General features: G+C 44.4%; 1 protein-coding gene across 1 annotated transcript in view; it reads left to right on the top strand.

The window, feature by feature from the left end:
* LOC137385123 (NACHT, LRR and PYD domains-containing protein 3-like) overlaps positions 1–25,249 on the top strand; it is a 104,237-nt gene that overhangs the window by 70,482 nt on the left and 8,506 nt on the right. The window contains exons 15-16 of the mRNA XM_068059924.1: positions 23,673–23,759; positions 24,028–24,198. Coding sequence (XP_067916025.1) covers positions 23,673–23,759; positions 24,028–24,198 — 258 coding nt within the window. The remainder of the gene's footprint in view (positions 1–23,672; positions 23,760–24,027; positions 24,199–25,249) is intronic.

The following is a 25,249-nucleotide window of genomic DNA, read 5'->3' as shown; positions in this document are numbered from 1 at the left end:
ATTGAATTTTTTTTGAAGTGGTGACTAGAATAATGGGCAGCGGATTATCTATGGCTGTAATTTATATGGACTTGCAGAATGCATTTGATACAGTTCTTCATAAGAGACTGTTAGCTAAAGTTGAAGTTTATGGAATGGAAGCCAAATTACTGATCTGTTTAGGAACAATATTGAGCAACAGGAGACAGAAAGTAGGGACAATGGGCAGGTACTCCAATTGGCTGGAGGTGGCTAATCATGTGCCGCAAGGATCTGTATTTGGGCTTCCGCTATTCATTGTGTTTTATTAAGATGTAGATTATGGAGAGAAAGTCACAAAGCTGATGTTGTTGGTGACACAATGATAAGCAGCATTGTAAACAGTGTAGGTGGAAGCATAGACCTACAAAGAGATATTGATAGACGAAGTGAATGGGCAAAACTTTGCAAATGGGTTTCAGTGTAGGCACATGTGAGGTCACCCACTTCAGATCTAAAAAGGATACAACAGGATACTTTCTAAAGGAGGAAAAGCTAGAAACTGTGGAGGCAACTTGAGAGTTCGTGTACATAAGACTATTAAAGTACCATTATCAGGTACAAAAAATAATCAAAGGGATAATGAAATGCTGGCCTTTATATCTCGAGGACTAGAATACAAAGGGTAGAAGCCAGGACTCAGTTATGTAAAGCTCTTATTAGACCACACCTAGAGTACTGTGTTCAATTCTGGGCATTATATCTTAGGAAGGATACATTAGCCTTGGAGGGAGTGCAATAAAGGCCTGCTCAGGTCGGGAAAAAGAACCCGACCGATTCGCAACGGACCCGTCCCGTGTCCCTCCAATTTTGCCCCGAGCCTGGCCCGACCACCCCTTGAGTTACCTTCGGATTGGGAAGCTCCACAAAGCTGCAACGCATGCATGATGCTGTCAGTGTGACGTAATTCGCTCACTGCGCAGACTCAGTTTCGCCACGAGCTCCCAGCTCAGGTTAATTTTTAAAATTTCAATACTTACCAGCGGAGCACTTACCGTGTGTGTACGGCCCAAACCGACCCGGACTCGGCCTGATCCGACCCGAGCCCGAAAGCCGTACCCGGAAGAGGGGCCCGGGCAGACCCGAACCTGAGGCATGTCATTGGGTCCTGTCAGGTTCGGGTCGGGTAGCAGGCCTTCAGAGTGCAACGCAGATTTACCAGAATGATATGTGGACTCCATTTATTAAATTACGAGGAGAGACGACACAAACTAGCATTGTATTTCCTGGAATTTAGAAGGCTGAGGGGTGATTTGATCAAAGATTTCCAGATATTAAGGGGAACAGATACCGCAGATAGAGAGAAACTTTTTCCGCTGGTTGAGTCCAGGACTAGGATGAGCAGTCTAAAAATTAGAGCCAGACCTTTCAGGAGTGAAATTCAGAAACACTTGTACACACTTCTACAAAGATGGTAGAGGTTTGGAAGTTTGTACCACAAAAACCAATTGAAGCTAGACCAATTGTTAATTTTAAAATTGAGGTGGATAGATTTTTGTTAACCAAGGGGATTAAGGGATATGGGGCAAAGGCGGGTATATTGAGCGAGGTCACAGATCATTCAAGTTCTTACTGAATGGCAGAACAGGCTTGTGGGGCTAACTAGCCTATTCCTGTTCCTTTTTTCCCTCTTGACCTGTTCATCTCACTAGTCTGTCTACTCCTGTTGTCTCAACAGCAAAAAAAAAAATCAACCTTCAGTCACTTACACGTAGCCCTCTCAACTGACATTCCTGGAACCCATCCAAAAAAACAGTTGCTTTTGTTTCTGCCACTGAAATGAACTCTCCCCTATATAATTTATAATTACACTTTCAAGCTGCCAACTGTCCAGTGATTGGCTTGCCATTTGTCACAGTGTTTCTGCTGCTGTCGACGTACTTCCATTATGAAGGTCTGCATCCCGGTAAAATCCTTACTATCTCCTACTGACATTGTTCCTTCTGGTCTGGCCTCCATCTTTACTTAGGCGATTTAAAAGTGTACAGGCATAAATGTATCTGGTTAACAACTGGTTCAACCATCCATTGAAGGGCGACCTAGCTGTGTCATTGGTGTAGCCAATCTATTATTTTGTCAGTCGGTATGAGGTACTGTAGTGCTGACAGGGACCTGTTCCAAGAATGAGTTATCTCTCATTACAGATTGAATCTAAAACTATGATGGTAGTAATCACCCTGTAATGCTTTTTAATCCAGTCGCTACTAGAACAGGGCAGAGGCTGGGAATTCTATGGCAAGTGATGATCACTCCTGACTTTGTCTTGAGGGAGCTGATTTAGTTGTGGTTGGGCCCGTTGCTTTCTCAATTCCTTCATACCTCCCTCCAGCATCCCTGGATTCAGCAGCAGATTGTAAACTGTTGCAGAGTTTTAACCAGTATTGACTGGTGCAGTGCCGAGCAATCTGCGGAGACTTGTTCCTGGCAGCTCTGAGAGCATCTAGATTTTCGTTGCTGGGAACTTGCTTGTTGCTCAGGAAGGCTCTCCACTTCGAACCTAAACACTTCAAACTCTGTTCCTCCATTGACACTGCTCTTAGTTCCCACAAGAAATCCCCTTTGGATCAGAGTTGATATTTATCTGATTAACCTTCTGTGAAGCGCTTTTGGACATTTTATTACGTTAAAGGTGCTCTATAAATGCGAGATGTTGCTTTTGAACTTTTACTTTTATTCTTGATTAATGAGAATATTCTTCAAAACTCTTTTCACATATATTCATCTTGCACCAGTCGAAGAGTTTCATTTCTCGCAGCCCAATGTGAATGCACCCGGCCGTCCCTGTGAATCATTGTCCTACTCCTCCAACCGACAAAATAGACCCACAGTCCTATTCCACTGCTCCAGTTGGCGTATTCAAGTGTCCAGCCTGCTTTGGAAGCTAGATTTTTTTCTGAAAGATTTTGAACCCCAAGACACTCAGTTTAGAGCATTGAGGGAGACCCCAGAGGCAGGAGATGCGACAGAAGGTCCCTGATCTCACTGCCGACCAGAGATTTCATCACAAGATCCAACTCCTAGTGTTTTAACTGCAGAAACTTTTATTCAGACTATTCTGGCACCAGACCTGCCCTCCAATAGATCCTCATTGAATGATTAATGAAATATCAAAAAGTCACAAAGACAGCTGCTGCAGCCCAGCTTGTCCCCCAGCAGCCGAGTGCCGGACCGACATGGCCCTGTCCTGTGTTATAGTGCAAGGAGAAAAGTTGCAGCACCGGGTAGGGAGCATTATAACCTCATACACCATCACTCTTACAGCTTGGGAGGGAGATGAATATTTTTGATTTTATTTTCTTCATAAAGATCTGGCAATGTCTTAATCTGCCGCCAACGTCTTATTTTCCCTCCACCAGAAGAATAATTTTATTTTGCTGTGTGTTCATTCTGCAATCAAAGCTGATTTCTCTGAGCTCTCCCAGAATTCAGTCTATGTTCATTTTATAAAACACTGTTTGATGCGTAATCTCCGAAGTCGGACACATCGACATTCTCTGAGCCGTTTACTTCCCTCTCCACTGGAGCCAATAAACTTCAGTATCACCCAAAGATAAAACATGGCAGAGGTTAATCCTTTTGTTCCTAAAGTATCTTTGTTATCAAGAAAAGCTGAAAGGGTTGGGACTCTACACTTCAGAGAATGGTAGAATTGGGGTTGAGCTGATCCATGTTTACAAGATGATTGAAGAAATACATCATGTTCCAGTTGAGTATGTTCCAGTTAAATGGCTTTGGGAGGGTCCTGGCTCTAAATTTGAAATTGTACAAGGCCAGGCCTAGGATCAGTGTGAGGAGATGGTTCTTATCCCGGAGAATAGTGAACCTCCGGACCAGGCTTCTGTCTCAGACAGTAGATGGTGATTCACTGAAATCCTTCAGTCGAGAACTGCATTTGTTTCTGGTTGGGGAATATATCGCCTCTTACACAAGGATAGGGGAGAAGTATGGAACAGTGGCTAACATGTGGAGAGGGAGATCCACATGCACACTCCTGGCAGCATGTGGAAAGCAGGAGCCTCATGCTCACTGTGGGTAACACACGGAGAGTGGGAGCCACATGCTCACAGTGGGTAACAAACGAGAATGGGAGACACATGCTCACAGTGGGTAACACAATGAGAGTGGGAGACACATGCTCACAGTGTATAACAAACGGAGAGTGGGAGACACATGCTCACAGTGGGTAACAAACGGAGAGTGGGAGCCACATGCTCACCGCGGGTAACACAATGAGAGTGGGAGACACATGCTCACAGTGTATAACAAACGGAGAGTGGGAGACACATGCTCACAGTGGGTAACAAACGGAGAGTGGGAGCCACATGCTCACCGCGGGTAACACAATGAGAGTGGGAGACACATGCTTACCGTAAGTAACAAACGGAGAATGGGAGCCACATGCTCACCGCGGGTAACAAACGGAGAGTGGGAGCCGTGTGCTCACAGTGGGTAACAAACGGAGAGTGGGAGACACATGCTCACAGTGGGTCACACAATGAGAGTGGGAGACACATGTTCACAGTCGGTAACAAACGGAGAGTGGGAGACACATGTTCACAGTCGGTAACAAACGGAGAGTGGGAGACACATGCTCACCGTGGATAACACACGGAGAGTGGGAGACGCATGCTCACAGTGGGTCACACAATGAGAGTGGGAGACACATGCTCACAATGGATAACACACGGAGAGTGGGAGACACATGCTCACCGTGGATAACACATGGAGAATGGGAGACACATGCTCACCGTGGATAACACACGGAGAGTGGGAGACTCATGCTCAACGTGGATAACACACGGAGAGTGGGAGACACATGCTCACAGTGGATAACACACGGAGAGTGGGAGACACATGCTCACAGTGGGTAACAAACGGAGAGTGGGAGACACATGCTCACAGTGGGTAACACAATGAGAGTGGGAGACACATGCTCACCGTGGGTATCATACGGAGAGTGGGAGACACGTGCTCACAGTGGGTAACAAACGGAGAGTGGGAGACACATGCTCACAGTGGGTAACAAACGGAGAGTGGGAGACACATGCTCACAGTAGATAACACACGGAGAGTGGGAGACACATGCTCACAGTGGGTAACAAACGGAGAGTGGGAGACACATGCTCACAGTGGGTAACAAACGGAGAGTGGGAGACACATGCTCACAGTGGGTAACAAATGGAGAGTGGGAGACACATGCTCACCGTGGATAACACACGGAGAGTGGGAGACACATGCTCACAGTGGATAACACACGGAGAGTGGGAGACACATGCTCACAGTGGGTAACAAACGGAGAGTGGGAGACACATGCTCACAGTTGGTAACACAATGAGAGTGGGAGACACATGCTCACAGTGGGTAACACACGGAGAGTGGGAGACACATGCTCACAGTGGTTAACAAACGGAGAGTGGGAGACACATGCTCACAGTGGGTAACACAATGAGAGTGGGAGACACATGCTTACAGTGGGTAACACAATGAGAGTGGGAGACACATGCTCACCGTGGGTAACAAACGGAGAGTGGGAGACACGTGCTCACAGTGGGTAACAAACGGAGAGTGGGAGACACATGCTCACAGTGGATAACACACGGAGAGTGGGAGACACATGCTCACAGTGGATAACACACGGAGAGTGGGAGACACATGCTCACAGTGGGTAACAAACGGAGAGTGGGAGACACATGCTCACAGTGGGTAACACAATGAGAGTGGGAGACACATGCTCACAGTGGGTAACACAATGAGAGTGGGAGACACATGCTCACAGTGGGTAACAAACGGAGAGTGGGAGACACATGCTCACAGTGGGTAACAAACGGAGAGTGGGAGACACATGCTCACAGTGGGTAACAAATGGAGAGTGGGAGACACATGCTCACCGTGGGTAACAAACGGACAGTGGGAGACACATGCTCACAGTGGGTAACAAACGGAGAGTGGGAGACACATGCTCACCGTGGGTAACAAACGGAGAGTGGGAGACACATGCTCACAGTGGGTAACACAATGAGAGTGGGAGACACATGCTCACAGTGGGTAACAAACGGAGAGTGGGAGACACATGCTCACAGTGGGTAACAAACGGAGAGTGGGAGACACATGCTCACAGTGGGTAACACAATGAGAGTGGGAGACACATGCTCACAGTGGGTAACACACGGAGAGTGGGAGACACATGCTCACAGTGGGTAACAAACGGAGAGTGGGAAACACATGCTCACCGTGGGTAACAAACGGAGAGTGGGAGACACATGCTCACAGTGGGTAACACAATGAGAGTGGGAGACACATGCTCACAGTGGGTAACACACGGAGAGTGGGAGACACATGCTCACAGTGGGTAACAAACGGAGAGTGGGAGACACATGCTCACCGTGGGTAACAAACGTAGAGTGGGAGACACATGCTCACAGTGGGTAACAAATGGAGAGTGGCAGACACATGCTCACAGTGGGTAACACACGGAGAGTGGGAGACACATGCTCACAGTGGGTAACAAACGGACAGTGGGAGACACATGCTCACAGTGGGTAACACAATGAGAGTGGGAGACACATGCTTACAGTGGGTAACACAATGAGAGTGGGAGACACGTGCTCACCGTGGGTAACAAACGGAGAGTGGGAGACACATGCTCACCGCGGGTAACACAATGAGAGTGGGAGACACATGCTCACAGTGGGTAACACAATGAGAGTGGGAGACACATGCTCACAGTGGATAACACACGGAGAGTGGGAGACACATGCTCACAGTAGGTAACAAACGGAGAGTGGGAGACACATGCTCACAGTGGGTAACAAATGGAGAGTGGGAGACACATGCTCACCGCGGGTAACACAATGAGAGTGGGAGACACATGCTCACAGTGGGTAACACAATGAGATTGGGAGACACATGCTCACAGTGGATAACACACGGAGAGTGGGAGACACATGCTCACAGTGGGTAACAAACGGAGAGTGGGAGACACATGCTCACAGTGGGTAACAAATGGAGAGTGGGAGACACATGCTCACCGTGGATAACACACGGAGAGTGGGAGACACATGCTCACAGTGGATAACACACGGAGAGTGGGAGACACATGCTCACAGTGGGTAACAAACGGAGGGTGGGAGACATGCTCACAGTGGGTAACAAACGGAGAGTGGGAGACACATGCTCACAGTGGGTAACACAATGAGAGTGGGAGACACATGCTCACAGTGGGTAACACACGGAGAGTGGGAGACACATGCTCACAGTGGGTAACAAACGGAGAGTGGGAGACACATGCTCACAGTGGGTAACACAATGAGAGTGGGAGACACATGCTTACAGTGGGTAACACAATGAGAGTGGGAGACACATGCTCACCGTGGGTAACAAACGGAGAGTGGGCGACACGTGCTCACAGTGGGTAACAAACGGAGAGTGGGAGACACATGCTCACAGTGGATAACACACGGAGAGTGGGAGACACATGCTCACAGTGGGTAACAAACGGAGAGTGGGAGACACATGCTCACAGTGGGTAACACAATGAGAGTGGGAGACACATGCTCACAGTGGGTAACACAATGAGAGTGGGAGACACATGCTCACAGTGGGTAACAAACGGAGAGTGGGAGACACATGCTCACAGTGGGTAACAAATGGAGAGTGGGAGACACATGCTCACCGTGGGTAACAAACGGAGAGTGGGAGACACATGCTCACAGTGGGTAACAAACGGAGAGTGGGAGACACATGCTCACCGTGGGTAACAAACGGAGAGTGGGAGACACATGCTCACAGTGGGTAACACAATGAGAGTGGGAGACACATGCTCACCGCGGGTAACACAATGAGAGTGGGAGACACATGCTCACAGTGTATAACAAACGGAGAGTGGGAGACACATGCTCACAGTGGGTAACAAACGGAGAGTGGGAGACACATGCTCACAGTGGGTAACAAACGGAGAGTGGGAGACACATGCTCACAGTGGGTAACACAATGAGAGTGGGAGACACATGCTCACAGTGCGATATTATTGCCACGCAGGAGGAGAGGTTCCGGGCTCCATAACAGTACTTACCCCATTGTCGAATGTCACTTGAGGGGAAGTTGGGCTAAAATTGTCAAACCATGCCTTCCCCAACAAAAGGGATTTATTTTTATTTAAATGATAGTTTCCCTTTCCTTCACTGGGATCAGTCAGTAATCAAACCTGAAGTGGTTGGAAGTTTCTTTTTGGTCTTCGCCCCTCACAAAGATGGTGGTCACTGAGGGGCAACGAGACTGGACACAGGTGTCATTGTTAACGAGGAGTATCCTGGTGGGGGGACAAGAGTGAGCTCAGGTAACCATCTCCTCCAGCGGCACCAGCAGGAACTTTTGGCCATCCAGATGACTTTTTTTTTACATTAGATTGAAACAAAATATATTACTTTTGTTTCAGGCAATCTGTTCCTTATTTTACCTTATTCGAGTGGCCCAGTCTTCATCTGTGAAAATAGCCATTTAACAGGCTACTCTGCCATGGAAAGCTGCACAAATTGTTCAGATCCTGGAAGTCTTTCAATAGCAGCAACTGTGGGAACCCAACAGCAACTGGTTCAAGAAAGAAGGGCCAATGCCACCTTCTCAACAGGCAACTAAAGATGGATAGTTGACGCCGGCATTGCCAGCAGCACCCATTTCCCGCCAATCATGGAAGCAGTGACCAAATGTTGGAAATAGACGAAAAATATTTATTTATGGTCTTACACAGACCCTGGTGAGTGGTGGGAATTATCCTGCAGTATGTATTCCGGTTTGTGAATATGAATGTCTGGTTTATGAATGGGTTAATTCTGGCCCACTGTTCTTTGTGGTCTGTGCCACGCACCCTCCCCCCCACCACCCCCCCCCCGCACTTTCCCCAGAACCCCCCACCCCCACTCCACTCCCCCACTCCACTCCCCCACTCCCCGCCAGTGTATTTCAGCTCATCTAACTGTCTGTCACAGCTTGCCCACTGCCCGCTGCTCTTTGGCATATGTGACCTAGCCCGCCACCCCACCAGTGTATTGAAATAAATGTGTTTGTGCAGCAACTTAAAGTCAGCAGCAAAAACCCGACTTGTCTAAATATAGATTCAGAATCGTTGTAATCCTTGTGATCTGTTCCAGTAATGATAGAATATAAGAAATCTATAACAAAAGCCAGCCAACGAAGTATGAAGCTGCCAGATATGGAGAAAAGTGAAATCACAGACTTCCTTCTGCTCCCTGTTTCTGGGTCACTGTGATTTTCTCTTTTGCTCTGACCCCTCAGTCCTTTACGGACTCGACTGGCCACTAAAATATTTCTGACTGTCCGAGCGTTGAACAACAGAATTAAAGCAAAAGGGAGCAATGGGGTTAAACACTTATCAAACAAGTCAAACCCCACCCATCCGGGCTCAGAAAAATAGTTTGTCTTTATAGTACAGTCCCACGGAACATTGTCGATTACCTTTACAGGTTCTTATATAAAGTAGAGGGGGACTTTTTTTTAAACAGAGCAGAATACACGTCATTGATGGAACAACAGCTGCAGTTTTCTCAGAGCAATATTTTGTTTTTAGCTTCTGTCAACAAATAGCAACAAATCGATCAAAGGTGAAAGTGACAGTGAACCAGACAGAACAGTCTGCGGCTGCACGAATCAGGACAATGATAACACTACACATTGGGGTGGATACCCAGGAAATATCCCAGGAAATAATAAAAGTAACAGATTCTGAACAGTACGATCACAGCGATAATGGACAGAAGGTCTGCCGTTGCCATGGCCACCAGATAGCGAGTGGTGCAGATGGAGACACCACACTTTCCCCGAGATAGGATCACAATCGCCAGTTAATTAACTGTGAGAGAGAAGGGAAAATACACTGGAAATTACTGATCAAACATTCTCTGTGTCTCAGTGAGGGCAGGATTTTACCCAGTCTATATGCAGATTGAAGTCACCCATGATTGCTGTATCACCCATGCCACATGCTTTTATAACCTCCTGATTAATACCATGCATCACACCACTATTGTTTTGTGGCCTATAAAAAAAAACTCCTACCAATATTTGCTGCCACTTGCTGTTTCTTAGCTCGACCCAAACAGATTCCACATTTTGTTCGGCCAATCTGAGATCCTTCCTTACTGATGTACTGATCCAATCCCTTATGACCAGCGCAACACTACCTCCTTTTCCTTTTGCCTGTCCTTCCTAAATGTCAAATATCCTTTCAGATTCAGTTCCCAGTCTTGGTCACCCTGTACCACGTTTCCATTATAGCAATTAGATCATACCCATTTACCTCTATTTGGGCCTTTAAATCATCTACCTTGTTGTAAATGTTGCGTGCATTCAGGTAGAATGCCCTTAACCTCATCTTCTTGACCTTATCCATTCTAAGCCTAGTTGATGCCCCCCTTTGTTTCGCCTACCTTCTGATGTAACTTGCTACTTTTCTACCTCCTGTTACCAGATTTATTTCCTTCCAATTTGAGCTACCCCTCAGGTTCCCATCCCCCTGACAAGGTAGTTTAAACGCTCCCCAACAGCACTAGCAAATCTCCCTGCGAGGATATTAGTAACGGTCTTGTTAAGGTGTAGCCCGTCCATCTTGTACAGGTCCCATCTGCCCCAGAACCGGTCCCAATGCCCCAGAAATCTGATACTCTCTCTCCTACACCAATTCTCCCGCCGCGTGTTCAATCAGTCAATTCTTTTATTCCTATGCTCAGTTGCACGTGGCACTGGGAGTAATCCTGAGATTACTGTTTTGGATGCTTCTTAATTTCCTTCCTGACTCCCTATAATCTGCTTTCAGGACCTCATACCTCTTTCTTCCTATGTCATTGTTACCAATGTGGACCACAACCTCTGACCGTTCACCCTCAGGATGCCCTGCAGCCGCTCCATATCATCCTTGACCAGCACCAGGGAGGCAACACAGCATCCTGGAGTCATGTTTGCTGCTGCAGAAACGCCTGTCTGATCCCCTGACTATCGAGTACCCTATCACTATTGTTCTTCCACTCTTCTTCTACCCCTCCTGTACATCTGAGCCACCCGTGGCGCCACGGACATTGTTCAGGCTCCACTCCTCGAGGAACCATCACTCTCGCCAGTGTCCAAGATGGAAAACCAATTAGGAAGCAAGATAGACTCAGTTTAATGGAGTAAGGCCAGGGGAAGTGGAGGCAACCGGTCCCAGAAGGCGGATTGGAAATTAAAATATTTTTTGAGGCCGTAAGTCTCGGATTTAATCTGCTTTACATGTTTAACACTGGCCAGCCAGTGTTCTCAATTATACCCACGCCACATACAAAGAAACCGGGGCTTGGTGATCGGAACCATTTCCCCATCCAGGATCGGAATGCTCCTCTGGGATTGGACCTCCTCAGCCTTCGATTGCACCCCATGACCATGCCCAGGTTTGAGATCGGGCATTCCCTGTCCCTGTTCCCATCACCTCCCTGTCACCATACTGCAGCACAGGAGACCCTTCCATGAGGTTGGGGAGCGACAGCCCAGTGATTGAAGATGGCACCATACTTTCCTTTTCTGGAGTTGAGGATTGTACACCCACTGATATCAGGCAGCCCCCATATCCAGGGTCAGCATTTGGATACCCTACCCCCGCGCCCCCCTCACCCCCCCCCCCCCCCCCCAACCTCCCACACCCCTCCCCCGGTCCTGAAGCCTTCTCCAGAGTCATCCCTTCCCGACTGGAGGTAAAGCCTGTCTATTAGGCTGATTTCAGGGTGGGGAACCGGTCAAGGATAAAAGAGGCAGTCTATGGAGTTAAAGCTCTGAAACTCCACTCTCCACATATGTCATTCACCCCTGTTAATATCCAGGCCTAAGTATTGAAGTAAAAACAAAATACTGTAGCTGCTGTATATCTGATAAAAATAGGAGAATGTTGACAACACTCAGTAGGTCAGGCAGTATCTGTGGAGAGAGAAACAGAACGTTTCAGCCTGATAGGCTGGCATCAGAACTGGAAGATATTGATAGATTTAAAACGATGATAAACAATGATGCACTATCCCAAAGTTCCCTATCATTCCATTTGTAACAACGATCTATCGATCTCTCTCTTGAGCATACTCAACCCAGCTCTCTAGGTCAGAGTATTCCAAAGATTCACTAGTGTCTTAATGAAGAAATTTCTCTTCATCTCAGTCCTAAAAGGACGACGCTTTATTCTGCACCTGTCCCCCATATCCGAGATTGTCCAGCGAGGGGAAGCATTTTCTCAGCATCTACCCTGTCAAACTCTTTCAGAATTGTATTGGTTTCAATTAGATAACCTCTTATTCTTATACTCTACATAGAGTATAGGCCTAGCCTACTCAGTCTCTCTTCATAACCTTAATTGTATGAATATTGTTTATAATTTTTGTAGGTGGTGGGCATTAACTGGGGATTCACGTGAGTGCCCTATAAATGTAGAAAGACTGGATTTAGGAGGTGCATGTTTTTCATGTGCAACACTGTAAATAAATCTAGAAGTGTGCAAAGATTTTCTCAGGTTCTATCCTTCATCAATTATCCTTCTAGATTAGAACACATTGTGAACCATCCCCTTATCGCAGGAACCCATCTCTTGAACCTTAGTTTCACTCTTTGTAAGGAGACCAAAATTGCACACTGTACTCCAGATGTGGCTTCAACAGAGCCCTGTGTAATTGTAGTAAAACTTGTTTACTCTTATACTCCAATTCCTTTGTAACAAAAGCTAACTTTGCCTTACTATTCAATTGTTGTACCTGCATGTTAACTTTCTGTGATTCACGTACAAGGACACTCAGGTCCCTCAGACTGAAAATATTTCCCAGTCCCTCTCCCTTCATAAATATTTCTGTTTTTTAAAAATTATTTTTCCAAAGAAGTTGATAACTTCTCACTTTGCCACATGGAATTCCAACTGCCATATTCTTGTCCACTCACCCAATCTGTCTATATGTAAATCTGAGTTCTTTTTGCCTTCAGTCTGGTTCAGTAAATATACCGAGTCGGATGTGTAGGTAAAATCAATTACTTTATTTAGCCAGCTGACTTACTCTGACACGACAGCACTGACTCCAACAGAGTCTGTCAGATCCACCAGAGTAAGTGACCGTTTGTGATACAGGTACTACTGTTTATACATTAAGATTCATGCTACACCTCCTTGTTTAACCAATCAGTGCAGCACAATTCAACTTCACCCACGTGGCGACATGCAGTACATCTGTTACTGAGGTTAACAATAGACTCCATTCTCCATACATACTTGTTACTAACATAATATTGTTTTGCACCAGCAAGATAAAAGAAAGCAGACAAGCAAGATAATTAGCAAGAGCATAGGAATCATCAATAAACATTCTGGTCTCACTCCCTACATTGATCATGAGTTCTGTCTCGACTTTGTGACAATTAATTGCGCTGCATCCTGCTATCTCTATGAGGTTTGCATTCCTGAGTGTTTCGTGCAGTCTGCAGCTACATCAAGCAGTGGCAGTACACGAAGATAAGAGGGGCCCAGCATTCCTTATCACTCACACAGGGATGGACATCATTTGATTCACAGGAGTCCATTTGTTCCAAACCACAGGGAGTCACACAATCAGGCCATAAAAGAACAGATGTCCTTACATTTACCGGTGTCGGCTATTCTTTGCGATCTCACACTCTCAGACTTTACTTTTAACTATTTCATTGTGGTTTCTGCCACTTAATATCATACTATCAAAGCTCAGCAAAGCTACTATTCGTAACTTGGCTATATTTCCCATCAAGCATAGTGCCATGCCGTTCTGCTCATTTCTACATCCCCCCCATTTATCATTCTATGATAACCTTCTCTCTACTGATCAACTTGTATATGAACGTATATATATTCACTAGGATTATATGGGTCTATCTACTCAAATAACACTTAAATAATATATTATAGAAGCAAAAGCTCAGCAACTTGCTGAATCAGAAGGGTAGGCTGAGCCACCCTCGGACAAGGGGGCGTGTGTTAGCCTGATCAGTATGTTTCTCATACTGACTGTTCCCTAGGATTGTCTCATGTCTGGTTGATAAGAAGAGTGCTGTTGAAGCACAATTTCTCTCTCTCTCTCTCTTGCTGTACCAGCTGCAAGGCCAAGTTGCCTCTGCCGCCCTGAAGTTATGAAATCATTTCTAATAAGCTGTCCCTCCCTACATCACCGAAGCTGGCCTGTTAGCAATACATGATTGATTAATTGTTTTATATTAAATGTTCCCATATAATACTGTTCTTAAAAATTCTAAAATCTAAATTCTGTTCTCAGTCCCTAAACTGCACAGTGGTGCAGTGGTTAGCACCACAGCCTCACAGCTCCGGCGACCCAGGTTCAATTCTGGGTACTGCCTGTGTGGAGTTTGCAAGTTCTCCCTGTGTCTGCGTGGGTTTCCTCTGGGTGCTCCGGTTTCCTCCCACATGCCAAAGACTTGCAGGGTGATAGGTTAATTGGCCATTATAAATTGCCCCTAGTATAGGTAGGTGGTAGGGAAATATAGGGACAGGTGGGGATGTGGTAGGAACATGGAATTAGTGTAGGATTAGTATAAATGGGTGGTTGATGGTCGGCACAGACTCGGTGGGCCGAAGGACCTGTTTCAGTGCTGTATCTCTGAACTAAAACTAAACTAAAATTCTGTTCTCACAGTCCCCCCCTCTTTGATTCTTCAAAACATTTTTAAAAATCATTCCCTTGATCCCACCTAATTGCTTTTAATGGTCTCCATTTGTCTAAAAACAGCCTTCAACACCCAGAGGGGTCACACTCAATACGTTGCCTGCTTGTGCCACAAGAGGGGCCTGAGGAAACTCTGTAAAGGCATAAGTTTTGCAGGGGCTTCAACTACTTGTCTACAACAGAAAAGGTGGTACACTTGTACAATTACAATTTCATTTGCAAAGCAAAAGCATAAGCAGTGTAATATTGAAAAAAGCACAATTTAAACATCACCATTACATAATCAATCAATTGTGCGAACATAATACAGTCGCAATTTCATTCTTAGAGTATACTGATCATTCACTAATTCATTTTAACAATATATGAATAGGTTATACATTTACCCTTGTGTGGCATAACTAATTGCCTATCCATTTATCGAGTAAGTTCGAATACTGATTGCCTTTTTGGGTAGCTGTTCAACCTGTGTTGATACATCCTCTTACATCACCTAATTAATTTCTAAAGTTGCCAAATTAAGTAGGTCACATATAACACCATGATACCCAAAACCACTATCAGGACATGGGAGATAATTCTAAACCAGGGGTGAATCTGCACATCCATCTTATGGACCCGCAGTTCCATAAGTCCTCCTGCCAGGTAGAATCATTTATCTTGTCAATCTCATCTTGTAGCATCTTCGACTGTTGTTCCAAACTGTAGTACACTACAGCAATGACTTCTAGCTGCTGTCTCTCTTTACCCAAGCATGTGGGCAATGGCTGAATAGTCAAATCCTCCTTAATACTTTCTGTCACAGTTATCGTTTCTGTCTTTTGTTTATGTATCTCCACCAACTCCATCTTCCCTACTCGGTTTGGTATTTGTGGGTTGAACCAAAATGTACTGTTGCTCACCGGGCAGGTCCGTTTATGTCCATACTGGTACTCCCTCGCTGTGGTGGTTAAGCAATATCTCCCCTTTCCCATGTAGGCCACATGGGTTAGCCCTGACAATGCTTTCCTTGTCTCCATGGTGTAATTTACAGTGGCATTAAATCCACATTTTGATTCTGCCATTTTATCTATAGGATGAGGACATATGACCACCTGGTTTTCCAGACTACACTCAGACAATGGACAATGTTGTTCCAGTTACCTCTTTTCCAATTTCCATAACATAGGGTAAAATATCGTTGTATTTTATGTAATCTTTTCCCCTTATCACCCCTATATTTTCTACTTTGTTCTATAAAGCTGATCCTGGCCTCTAAATCTAGTGGCACCCATGGCATTGGCAGCCTGATGCATTACAATCTTACTTAATACACTATACATATTTCTTGCCTGTTCCATACAATATCCCAGCATTTGCATCCCTGAGATATTGACCAGGACAGGCACAATCTCATATTTAACATTATCATACAACGCTTCCCCTGGGCTCGATGTACCCACATACATCCATGTTCCTTTCAACTTTCCTTATCATCTATTGCCCAATGGGAGGGGCACAAACAATTCCAAAGACACAGCTCTCAGTTACCCATTCCCCTTTCTGTCTGGTCACGCAGTTAGCACGGTCATCTGTGGAACACCGTACACACTTCCCATCCAACATGTTGTACATGTCCTGGAGAATCCAGGAGTTAATTTATATTCTTATCATCTCTACTCTTTCAAAATTATCTATATGGTCCCGTCGTGCTTGGGTTTCGTTCCCCACAATCCTTGCCCAGTTAGTAACCCATCTAATAATAATCCAAATACCTATCAATACGACCATTATTCCCTCATTACCAAATTCCTGTCTCAGCAATTGTTACAGTAATACCTTACTGTAGGGCGGCACAGTGGTGCAGTAGGGCGGCACAGTGGCGCAGTGGTTAGCACCGCAGCCTCACAGCTCCAGCGACCCGGGTTCGATTCTGGGTACTGCCTGTGCGGAGTTTGCAAGTTCTCCCTGTGTCTGCGTGGGTTTCCTCCGGGTGCTCCGGTTTCCTCCCACATGCCAAAGACTTGCAGGTTGATAGGTTAATTGGCCATTATAAATTGCCCCGAGTATAGGTAGGTGGTAGGGAAATATATAGGGACAGGTGGGGATGTGGTAGGAATATGGGATTAGTGTAGGGCTAGTATAAATGGGTGGTTGATGGTCGGCACAGACTCGGTGGGCCGAAGGGCCTGTTTCAGTGCTGTATCTCTAAACAAAAAAACCTTGTACAACTCTCTGGTCTTCTCAGGGCACCAGCCAGGTAGCTGGATATCTGAGATATTCAATATTACCGGTACCAACTAAAGCTTTATATTATCATATACAATTTTATTCGTTTTTATTATCGCAAGTCCATTTTCTGGTCCTGTAGTCAAGGCCGGGCAAGGGAGATCAGTCACTTGTGGCTGTTGGGTCGTAACCTTACTTGTTAGTAATTAAAATGTGGGGGTAATCGTGGTGATTGGAGCTTGTTGTCCGTTTAATAAATTTTGAATGCTGGTTTGATTGCTGGCTCCTTTTCTTATACACCCCCCAATTTTTTTATTTTATTTTTTGACACAAGGTCCCTTGAGGGCTTTTGCTGTCAAAATCTGACACACCTGGTAGATTAAATTGTCCACTAAAATAAAAGCAAAATACTGCAGATGCTGAAAATTGTCTCATTGATAAAGATGCTGTGATATTTGATGTCTGCAATTAAGGTCCTAAATTCTCAAAGCTGCTGGATCTCTCGCTGTGGCATTAATTCTCACATGGCCTTTCATCACCTGCTTAATAACAACCCACAAAGAATCCACTGTGGCTCTGCCCCTGAGCCCAATGGGTTAATTTGTCCAATTCTATCTGTCAATTTGGAAATTTAATGTTTAATAATGTCCAATATATATAAATTTTACTCTCAGCAATGCAAAATTGTGTGGTGGGTTAAATGGAAAAACAACAGCTGCAGCGGGGTTTTTTTTTCAAGGGGTGGAGCAAAATCGTCTCAGCTGCGTCACTTTACAAAACCTTTTTCTTCTCTGATCGAAAAAAACCACACTCCATTTTAATCTTTTTTTAAAAATCCTTTTGGTATCCTTAGGGTTGCTCTCCTTTGAAGTTGAAAATGCCACAAATGCTTCCGTTGCTTTCCAAATAACAAATCACATCTGCACACTTACACTGGTATTCCACTGTCATGCCACATATTCTGAACTCTCAGGAGATCTTATCAAAAGATCAAATATCAGCGGTGAGGAAAAGGGGGGGTGGGGGGGCACTGGTGGTGCCTATCTGAGATCTTTGCTTACCTCCCCCTGCAGGGTCCTGATGTCTCAGGTTATGGCCAGACTTTCAAATGTAGCTCTCTTAAAAACTCATATCTCCAAGAGAAAACTATCAATTGCTAGTCTTATCTACACTTTCCTGACTTTCACTGGAAAATTCGAGGCTTCTTGGAAATTAGCTGTTTATTTCACTATTTGTTTATCCCCAGAAATACTTTATTAGCGCTTGCATCAGCCAGATCTGATTGCCAATTCCCATTAATTATAATTCTCTCTCATTTTGAGCCCTGGAGAACCTTTACAATTAATATTCATAATTCCTTAAAACAGAAATCAAACATTTCCATTTGATTCCAGACATTAGTGTATATTGTTTATGTTTTTTTTTACCTTAGATGACATTTCCTAATCCAAGGATTATTATTTTTTTTAAACAAAGATGATTCCAAATTCCAATTCACTGCAATAATATTTAAAAATCAAAACTGCCAATGTTATATGAGTGAGTCCTCTGTCCGGAACTGAAGACTCCTCCAAAACATGACATAATAAACTTGTAAGTTCATTGTGGCAACAAATGAAATTTCCAGTTCTTCAACTTAAACAGGTCAATTAACCTTAACAGTATTAATTCAATTCAGACTTATTAATTTATAATACTTATTAACTACACACAGAACAGAATAGCATGTGCTTATTTTAAAAGATAGGTAAATTACTTCATTTTTCTTGTTCTTCAGGCGCCTTTCAAATGACTGTAATAAAACCAAAAACTAAAGAAAAAGTTATTTAACATTCTTACAACAAAAGATTTAACACTAGGTCCTTACACAAACTTTAATCTTTCCCATTGTCTCCTTTTTTTTTTATCCTTCTCTCCCTTAAAACAATATTCAATTCCTGACATTTGCTACTTAAAAACAGTCAGTAAAACATGTCTTTAATTTAAACTCAAAAAAAACTAGAACAGATTTTAAACTGGAACTCCAATTAAAGCAGGAGTTGTAAACTTCAAATTGGATTTCTGCCAAACATCTTCAGACCGTCAAGGTTGAAGCTTATCTCTTAGAAAATTGTTCATTGTCTTTTCACAGTTGCAAAACCAATTAAAAATAAAACTTTAACTTAAAATATAATTCCATTTTATATCCCATTCCTGGGTGCACAATCTTAAATTGAAATGAACACACTCAACAATCACTTTTCACACTCACTCAATTCCAAACAACTTAATAGACTCATGCTTTCAACACCAAAGCCCGACAACAAAGAGTTAACGACAGTCAGTTCTACAGAACACAAGCTGTACATCCCAGACATTCAATTCATTCGCGGAAGCTTCCAACATTCTCACAGTCGAATCAAAGACACAGTAACTTGTTTTTACTCTCAAACATACCTATCTTTAAAACACATATTTACCGTGGCGCTTCTGCGTCTCCTTCGAGGGGTCAAACGGACGTGGGTCACCTTTCTCCAGAGGACACGAATTACTTGTCCCCGGGGGCGACCCTTCCCTCTTGGAAGCCGTTGAGTCCAGATTTCCTTCTACTTTCTCAAAAACCTTCTTCACTTGCGAGTTCTTTTCTATGAATCAAGTAGCATTAAAACAAAAGAAAACAAACAAGACACAAGAAAACGAATAGACACAGTAACACAAACAAAGGACAAACCACACACAAGGAGACAAACAGGCGCAGTTAATGTTAAATTCTCAAGGTCAGCTAACCGGCTCACCCCTGTCTCTCAGGCCAACGCTCTTCCGTTCCCCCTCCGTCTCACAGCCTCTCTCTCTAGGGCCAGATCCCGGCTCATGTACTCAGGAGCAACAATCACGTGCCTGTCGGGTCAATTTGGTATTAAATTTAGTTACAGCCCCAGTCGTTTACCGTCCCAGACGGTTGTCCTAACTCCTTTTGTCCCACAGCCTCTTTACTCCACCCGGTGGAGGAACAGCCTGTGCAAACTCAAATTAGGATCACCAAATTCCCGGAATTTGGTGCTACGCCAAATTTTCTAATTTTCTGGATTTTCTACTTTAGGTTCCGAATCCCTGTTAGGTTCGTTTAGGATCCCATACAAAAGGGATCCTGCCGACTGCGCCAAACTGTTGGAGAAATCCAGATTATGCCAAATTGTTGAACAAATTCTCCGGACTCAGACTTTGAGAATAAACACTTTATTGCATGATATCATGGGGTGCACACCTTCCCTAAAGGCGGTCCAGTGCTACTCCACCGGACAAAGGAAAATCCACAACAGATATACAGTTACTCAGCCCATCCAGGCTGGACACAATCCAATCAGAATGGTTATTGATTACATACATTACACATATTACCAATTAGATTACTGATTAGTCATCATGTGGCAACGTGATCAGCTCATGCAAGCCCCTGATCACCAATTGATGATCTCAGGCCCCATCAATTATCCTGGAGTCTTCCAACTATCACTTTAATTGGGCCTGCATTCCTGAGGGTGCGGTGCAGTCTGCAGTTACACTGATAAGAGGGGCCCCTCTCGGTGTCTGTGCTCTGCTGTACCAGGCTCAAACTGCGAGCTAACTAACCTGTCCCACAATGCCTCGGGTAAATACTCCATTTTGTACCAATATGTAACTATACTTTCAACTTATATATGAGAGTATATATATATATATATATATATACATATATTCGCTAGGATTATATTAATCTACTTACTCAAATAACAGTTATAGAAGCAAAAGCTCAGCAAAACTGCTCCCACAGTGAGGTACCGGAAGACTGGAGGATAGCTAATGTTGTGTCTTTATTTAAGAAGGGCAGCAGGGATAAGCCAGGGAACTACAGGCCGGTGAGCCTTACATCAGTGGTGGGAAAGTTATTGGAAGGGATTCTGAGAGACAGGATTTATATGCATCTGGAAAGGCATGATCTGATTAAGGATAGTCAGCATGGCTTTGTGCGTGGGAAATCATGTCTCACGAATTTGATTGAATTTTTTGAGGATTTGACCAAGAGGATTGACGAGGGCAGGGCGATGGACGTTGTCCACATGACTTTAGCAAGGCCTTTGACAAGGTCCCACATTGTAGGCTGGTGCGGAAGGTTCGAACACATGGGATCCAGGGTGAGCTAACCAATTGGATACAAAAATTGGCTTGGTGATAGGGGGCAGAGGGTGGTAGCGGAGGGTTGTTTTTCAGATTGGAGGCCGGTGACCAGTGGTGTGCCACAGAGATTGATGCTGGGCCCTCTGTAGTTTGTCATATATATTAATGACTTGGATGTGAATGCAAGGGGCATGATTAGTACGTTTGCAGATGACACCAAAATTGGTGGTATAGTGGACAGTCAAGAATGTTGTCTCAGGTTACAAAAGGATATAGATCAACTGGGAAAGTGGGCAAGGGATTGGCAAATGGAATTTAATGCATACAAGTGTGAAGTGATGCATTTTGGGAAGTTAAACCAGGTCAGGACATTTACAGTGAATGGCAGGGCCCTGGGGAGTGTTCTTGAGCAGAGAGACCTCGGGGTGCAAGTACATTGTTCCCTGAAAGTGGCAACACAGGTAGACAGGGTGGTGAAGAAGGTGTCTGGCATGCTTGCCTTCATCAGCTGAGGCATTGAGTACAAGAGTTGGGACGTCATGTTGCAGTTGTACATAACGTTGGTTCGGCCACACTTGGAGTACTGTGTGCAGTTCTGGTAGCCGTACTGCAGGAAAGATGTGATTAAGCTAGAGAGGATGCAGAAAAGATTCACAAGGATGTGACCTGGTTTGGAGGGCCTGAGTTATAAAGAGAGATTGGATAGGCTGGGTCTGTTTTCCCTGGAGCGAAGGAGGCTGAGAAGGGACATGATAGAAGTATATAAAATTATGAGAGGCACAGATAGGGTAGATAGCCAGAGTTTGTTTCCCATGGTAGGGGTGACTAAAACTAGAGGGCATAGATTTAAGGTGAGAGAGAGGAGGTTTAAAGGGGATCAAAGGGGTAAATGTTTCACACAAAGAATAGTGGGTGTCTGGAATGAGCTGCCAGAGGAGGTGGTGGAGGCAGGGACAGTAGCAAAATTTAAGAGGCATCTGGAAAGGTACTTGAATGAGAAAGACATAGAGGGATATGGAATTAATGCAGGCAGGTGGGATTAGTATAGATAGGCTTTATGGTCGGCATGGACACAGTGGGCCGAAGGGTCTGTTTCTATGCTGTACGACTCTATGAGAATGCTCCACTTTCCTGTATTGTTTATTTTCAGGTTCATTTCATTTTCTGTTCATCCCTCCCCATCTCCCCACCCTCCCCCACCCTGCCCCGTCTTATTAGTTTAAAGCCTTTACCATCTCCCTATTTACTCTTTCCACTTGGACACAGGTCCCATCCCGGTTCAGGTGGAGTCTGTAAACTCAGTATAACTCCTTCCTGTGCCAGTACCGGTGCCAGTGTTTCATTTAAAGGAACCCCTCTTTCCCACACCAGCTCTTTAGCCACACTTTAATTCTCCTGATTTGACTGTTTCTTTGCCAATTCACATGTGGCTTGGGAAATAATCCAGTGATTATTGCCCTTGAGGTCCTGCTTTTTAATTTAGCTCCTAACACCTGATATTTCCTCAGCAGGATCTCCTCCCGGTTCCTACATATGTCGTTTGTTCCAACATCGACCACGACAACTGGATTATTCCCTCCCCTTCCAAATTGCTCTCCTGCCACCATAAGATATCCCTTACCCTGGCACCTTGTAGACAACGCACCCGACAGGATTCTCATTCATGTCTGCAGAGGACACTATCCATCCCTCTAATTATAGAAACCCTTATCACTACCACATTCTATTCTGCTCTTTCCCCCTTGGACAGTCTTCTGAGCCACAGTACCTTGGTCTACATTGTGACTGTCCTCCCCACAGTCTTTCTTCTTGTCCTCACAGGTAACAAGTACATTGCACCTTTTGGACAGGACCTGTGTTTGAGGGACCTCCTTCTCGACCTCTCCTCAGTCCTCACCATGCTGCTCCCTAATGGTTACATCTTCTTCTTGAACCTGTGATTTTCTCTGAACTGTGACTGTGTTCTGGATAAAACTGTGAAGACATTCCACCCCCTCCCTTATGTTTGGGAATGTCTCAAACTCACATTCCAGCCCATTGACTCTGAGCTGGAATGACTGAAGACGGAGACATTTCCTGCTGGTGTGGGAATGTGGGACAGTCTCGCTATCCTCAAACTCCCACATCCAACAGTCCTGACACGTAGCCTGCCCTGTCATCTCTAGTCTTTTATAATTAATTTGTTTATTGATAATCTGAATAAATGTAATTAGGTCTTTTAAAACAATTCATAATAAATGTATTAATTAGTTCATTTATCGAATTAATTTAATAAAATAATAGATTTATTTCCCCAAGCAATACTTTATTCAAATGCTGTCACTTAGAGAGACAAAAACACACTGTAATACTCACCAACCAATCACCTACCTTCTGTCCTGTTACTTCCCTCTTTGATGTTTATTGACAGCTCCTGAATATATGAGGAGTTCGACAGTGTGAGATTCATTGTCAGTGATGGGAAAATCTGGTTGTTAATTTCCTCAAGTCTTTTTCAGTGTTTCCTGTAACATTCAACAGAAAGTGAATTGTATGAGGTCCAGGGTTTGATTCAGTTTGTTTCTCACTCTCTCTCTGTCTGTTTGTGTTTAGCCTGGATTCCAATAATCTGGGAGATTCAGGAGTGAAACTACTGTCTGTGGCTTTGAGGAACCCGGACTGTAAAATACAGAAACTGGGGTAAGTACCAGACTGTGGGAGATTGTGTTTATAATAACTGGGTATCTGACACTGTACATTACTATTAATATCAGTAATGGTGTTATTAATAAACACTGTGCATTATTATTAGTATCAGTAATAGTGTTGTTGCTAAGCACTGCATATTACTCTACTAATAACACCATCAGTAATAATGTTATTAATAAACCACCCCCCCGCACTCTCTGCACTTCCTCCCCCTCCCCCCCCGCTCTGAATCCTGTTATTTCTCTATCTTTGATCCCAGGCTGGGAGGAAACAATCTCACAGATTCTTGTATCGAAGATCTCGCCTCCGCTCTCAGTACAAACCGATCACTGACGGATCTGGACCTGAGTTGTAATAAACTGGGAGATTCAGGAGTGAAACTACTGTCTGAGGCTCTGAGGAACCCGGACTGTAAAATACAGAAACTGGGGTAAGTACCAGACTGTGTGAGATTGTGTTTATAATAACTGGGTATCTGACACTGTACATTACTATTAATATCAGTAATGGTGTTATTAATAAACACGGTGCATTATTATTAGTATCAGCAATGGTGTTATTACTAAGCACTGCATATTACTCTAGTAATAACACCATCAGTAACAATGTTATTAATAAACACTGGGGATTTACTCTAATTCCTGTTATTTCTCCATCTGTGATGCCAGGCTGGTAGAAAACAATCTCACATCTTCTTGTATCGAAGATCTCGCATCTACTCTCAGTACAAACCGATCTATATATGTATATGGATTTCAGTAAGGCGCTTGATAAGGTTCCCCACGGTAGGCTATTGCAGAAAATACGGAAGTATGGGGTTGAAGGTGATTCAGAGCTTTGGATCAGAAATTGGCTAGCTGAAAGAAGACAGAGGGTGGTGGTTGATGGCAAATGTTCATCCTGGAGTTTAGTTACTAGTGGTGTACCGCAAGGATCTGTTTTGGGGCCACTGCTGTTTGTCATTTTTATAAATGACCTGGAAGAGGGTGTAGAAGGGTGGGCTAGTAAATTTGCAGATGACATTAAGGTCAGTGGAGTTGTGGATAGTGCCGAAGGATGTTGTAGGGTACAGAGGGACATAGATAGGCTGCAGAGCTGGGCTGAGAGATGGCAAATGGAGTTTAATGCGGAAAAGTGTGAGGTGATTCACTTTGGAAGGAGTAACAGGAATGCAGAGTACTGGGCTAATGGGAAGATTCTTGGTAGTGTGGATGAACAGAGAGATCTTGGTGTCCAGGTGCATAAATCCCTGAAGGTTGCTACCCAGGTTAATAGGGCTGTTAAGAAGGCAGAGGGTGTGTTAGCTTTTATTAGTAGGGGGATCGAGTTTCGGAGCCACGAGGTCATGCTGCAGCTGTACAAAACTCTGGTGAGACCGCACCTGGAGTATTGCGTGCAGTTCTGGTCACCGCATTTTGGGAAGGATGTGGAAGCTATGGAAAGGGTGCAGAGGAGATTTACTAGGATGTTGCCTGGGATGG

This window comes from Heterodontus francisci, chromosome 28, assembly GCF_036365525.1.
Source record: "Heterodontus francisci isolate sHetFra1 chromosome 28, sHetFra1.hap1, whole genome shotgun sequence".
Taxonomy (NCBI): Eukaryota; Metazoa; Chordata; class Chondrichthyes; order Heterodontiformes; family Heterodontidae; genus Heterodontus; species Heterodontus francisci.
Note: the sequence above shows the minus strand (reverse complement) of the source record. Positions and strands in the feature narration are given on the sequence as shown.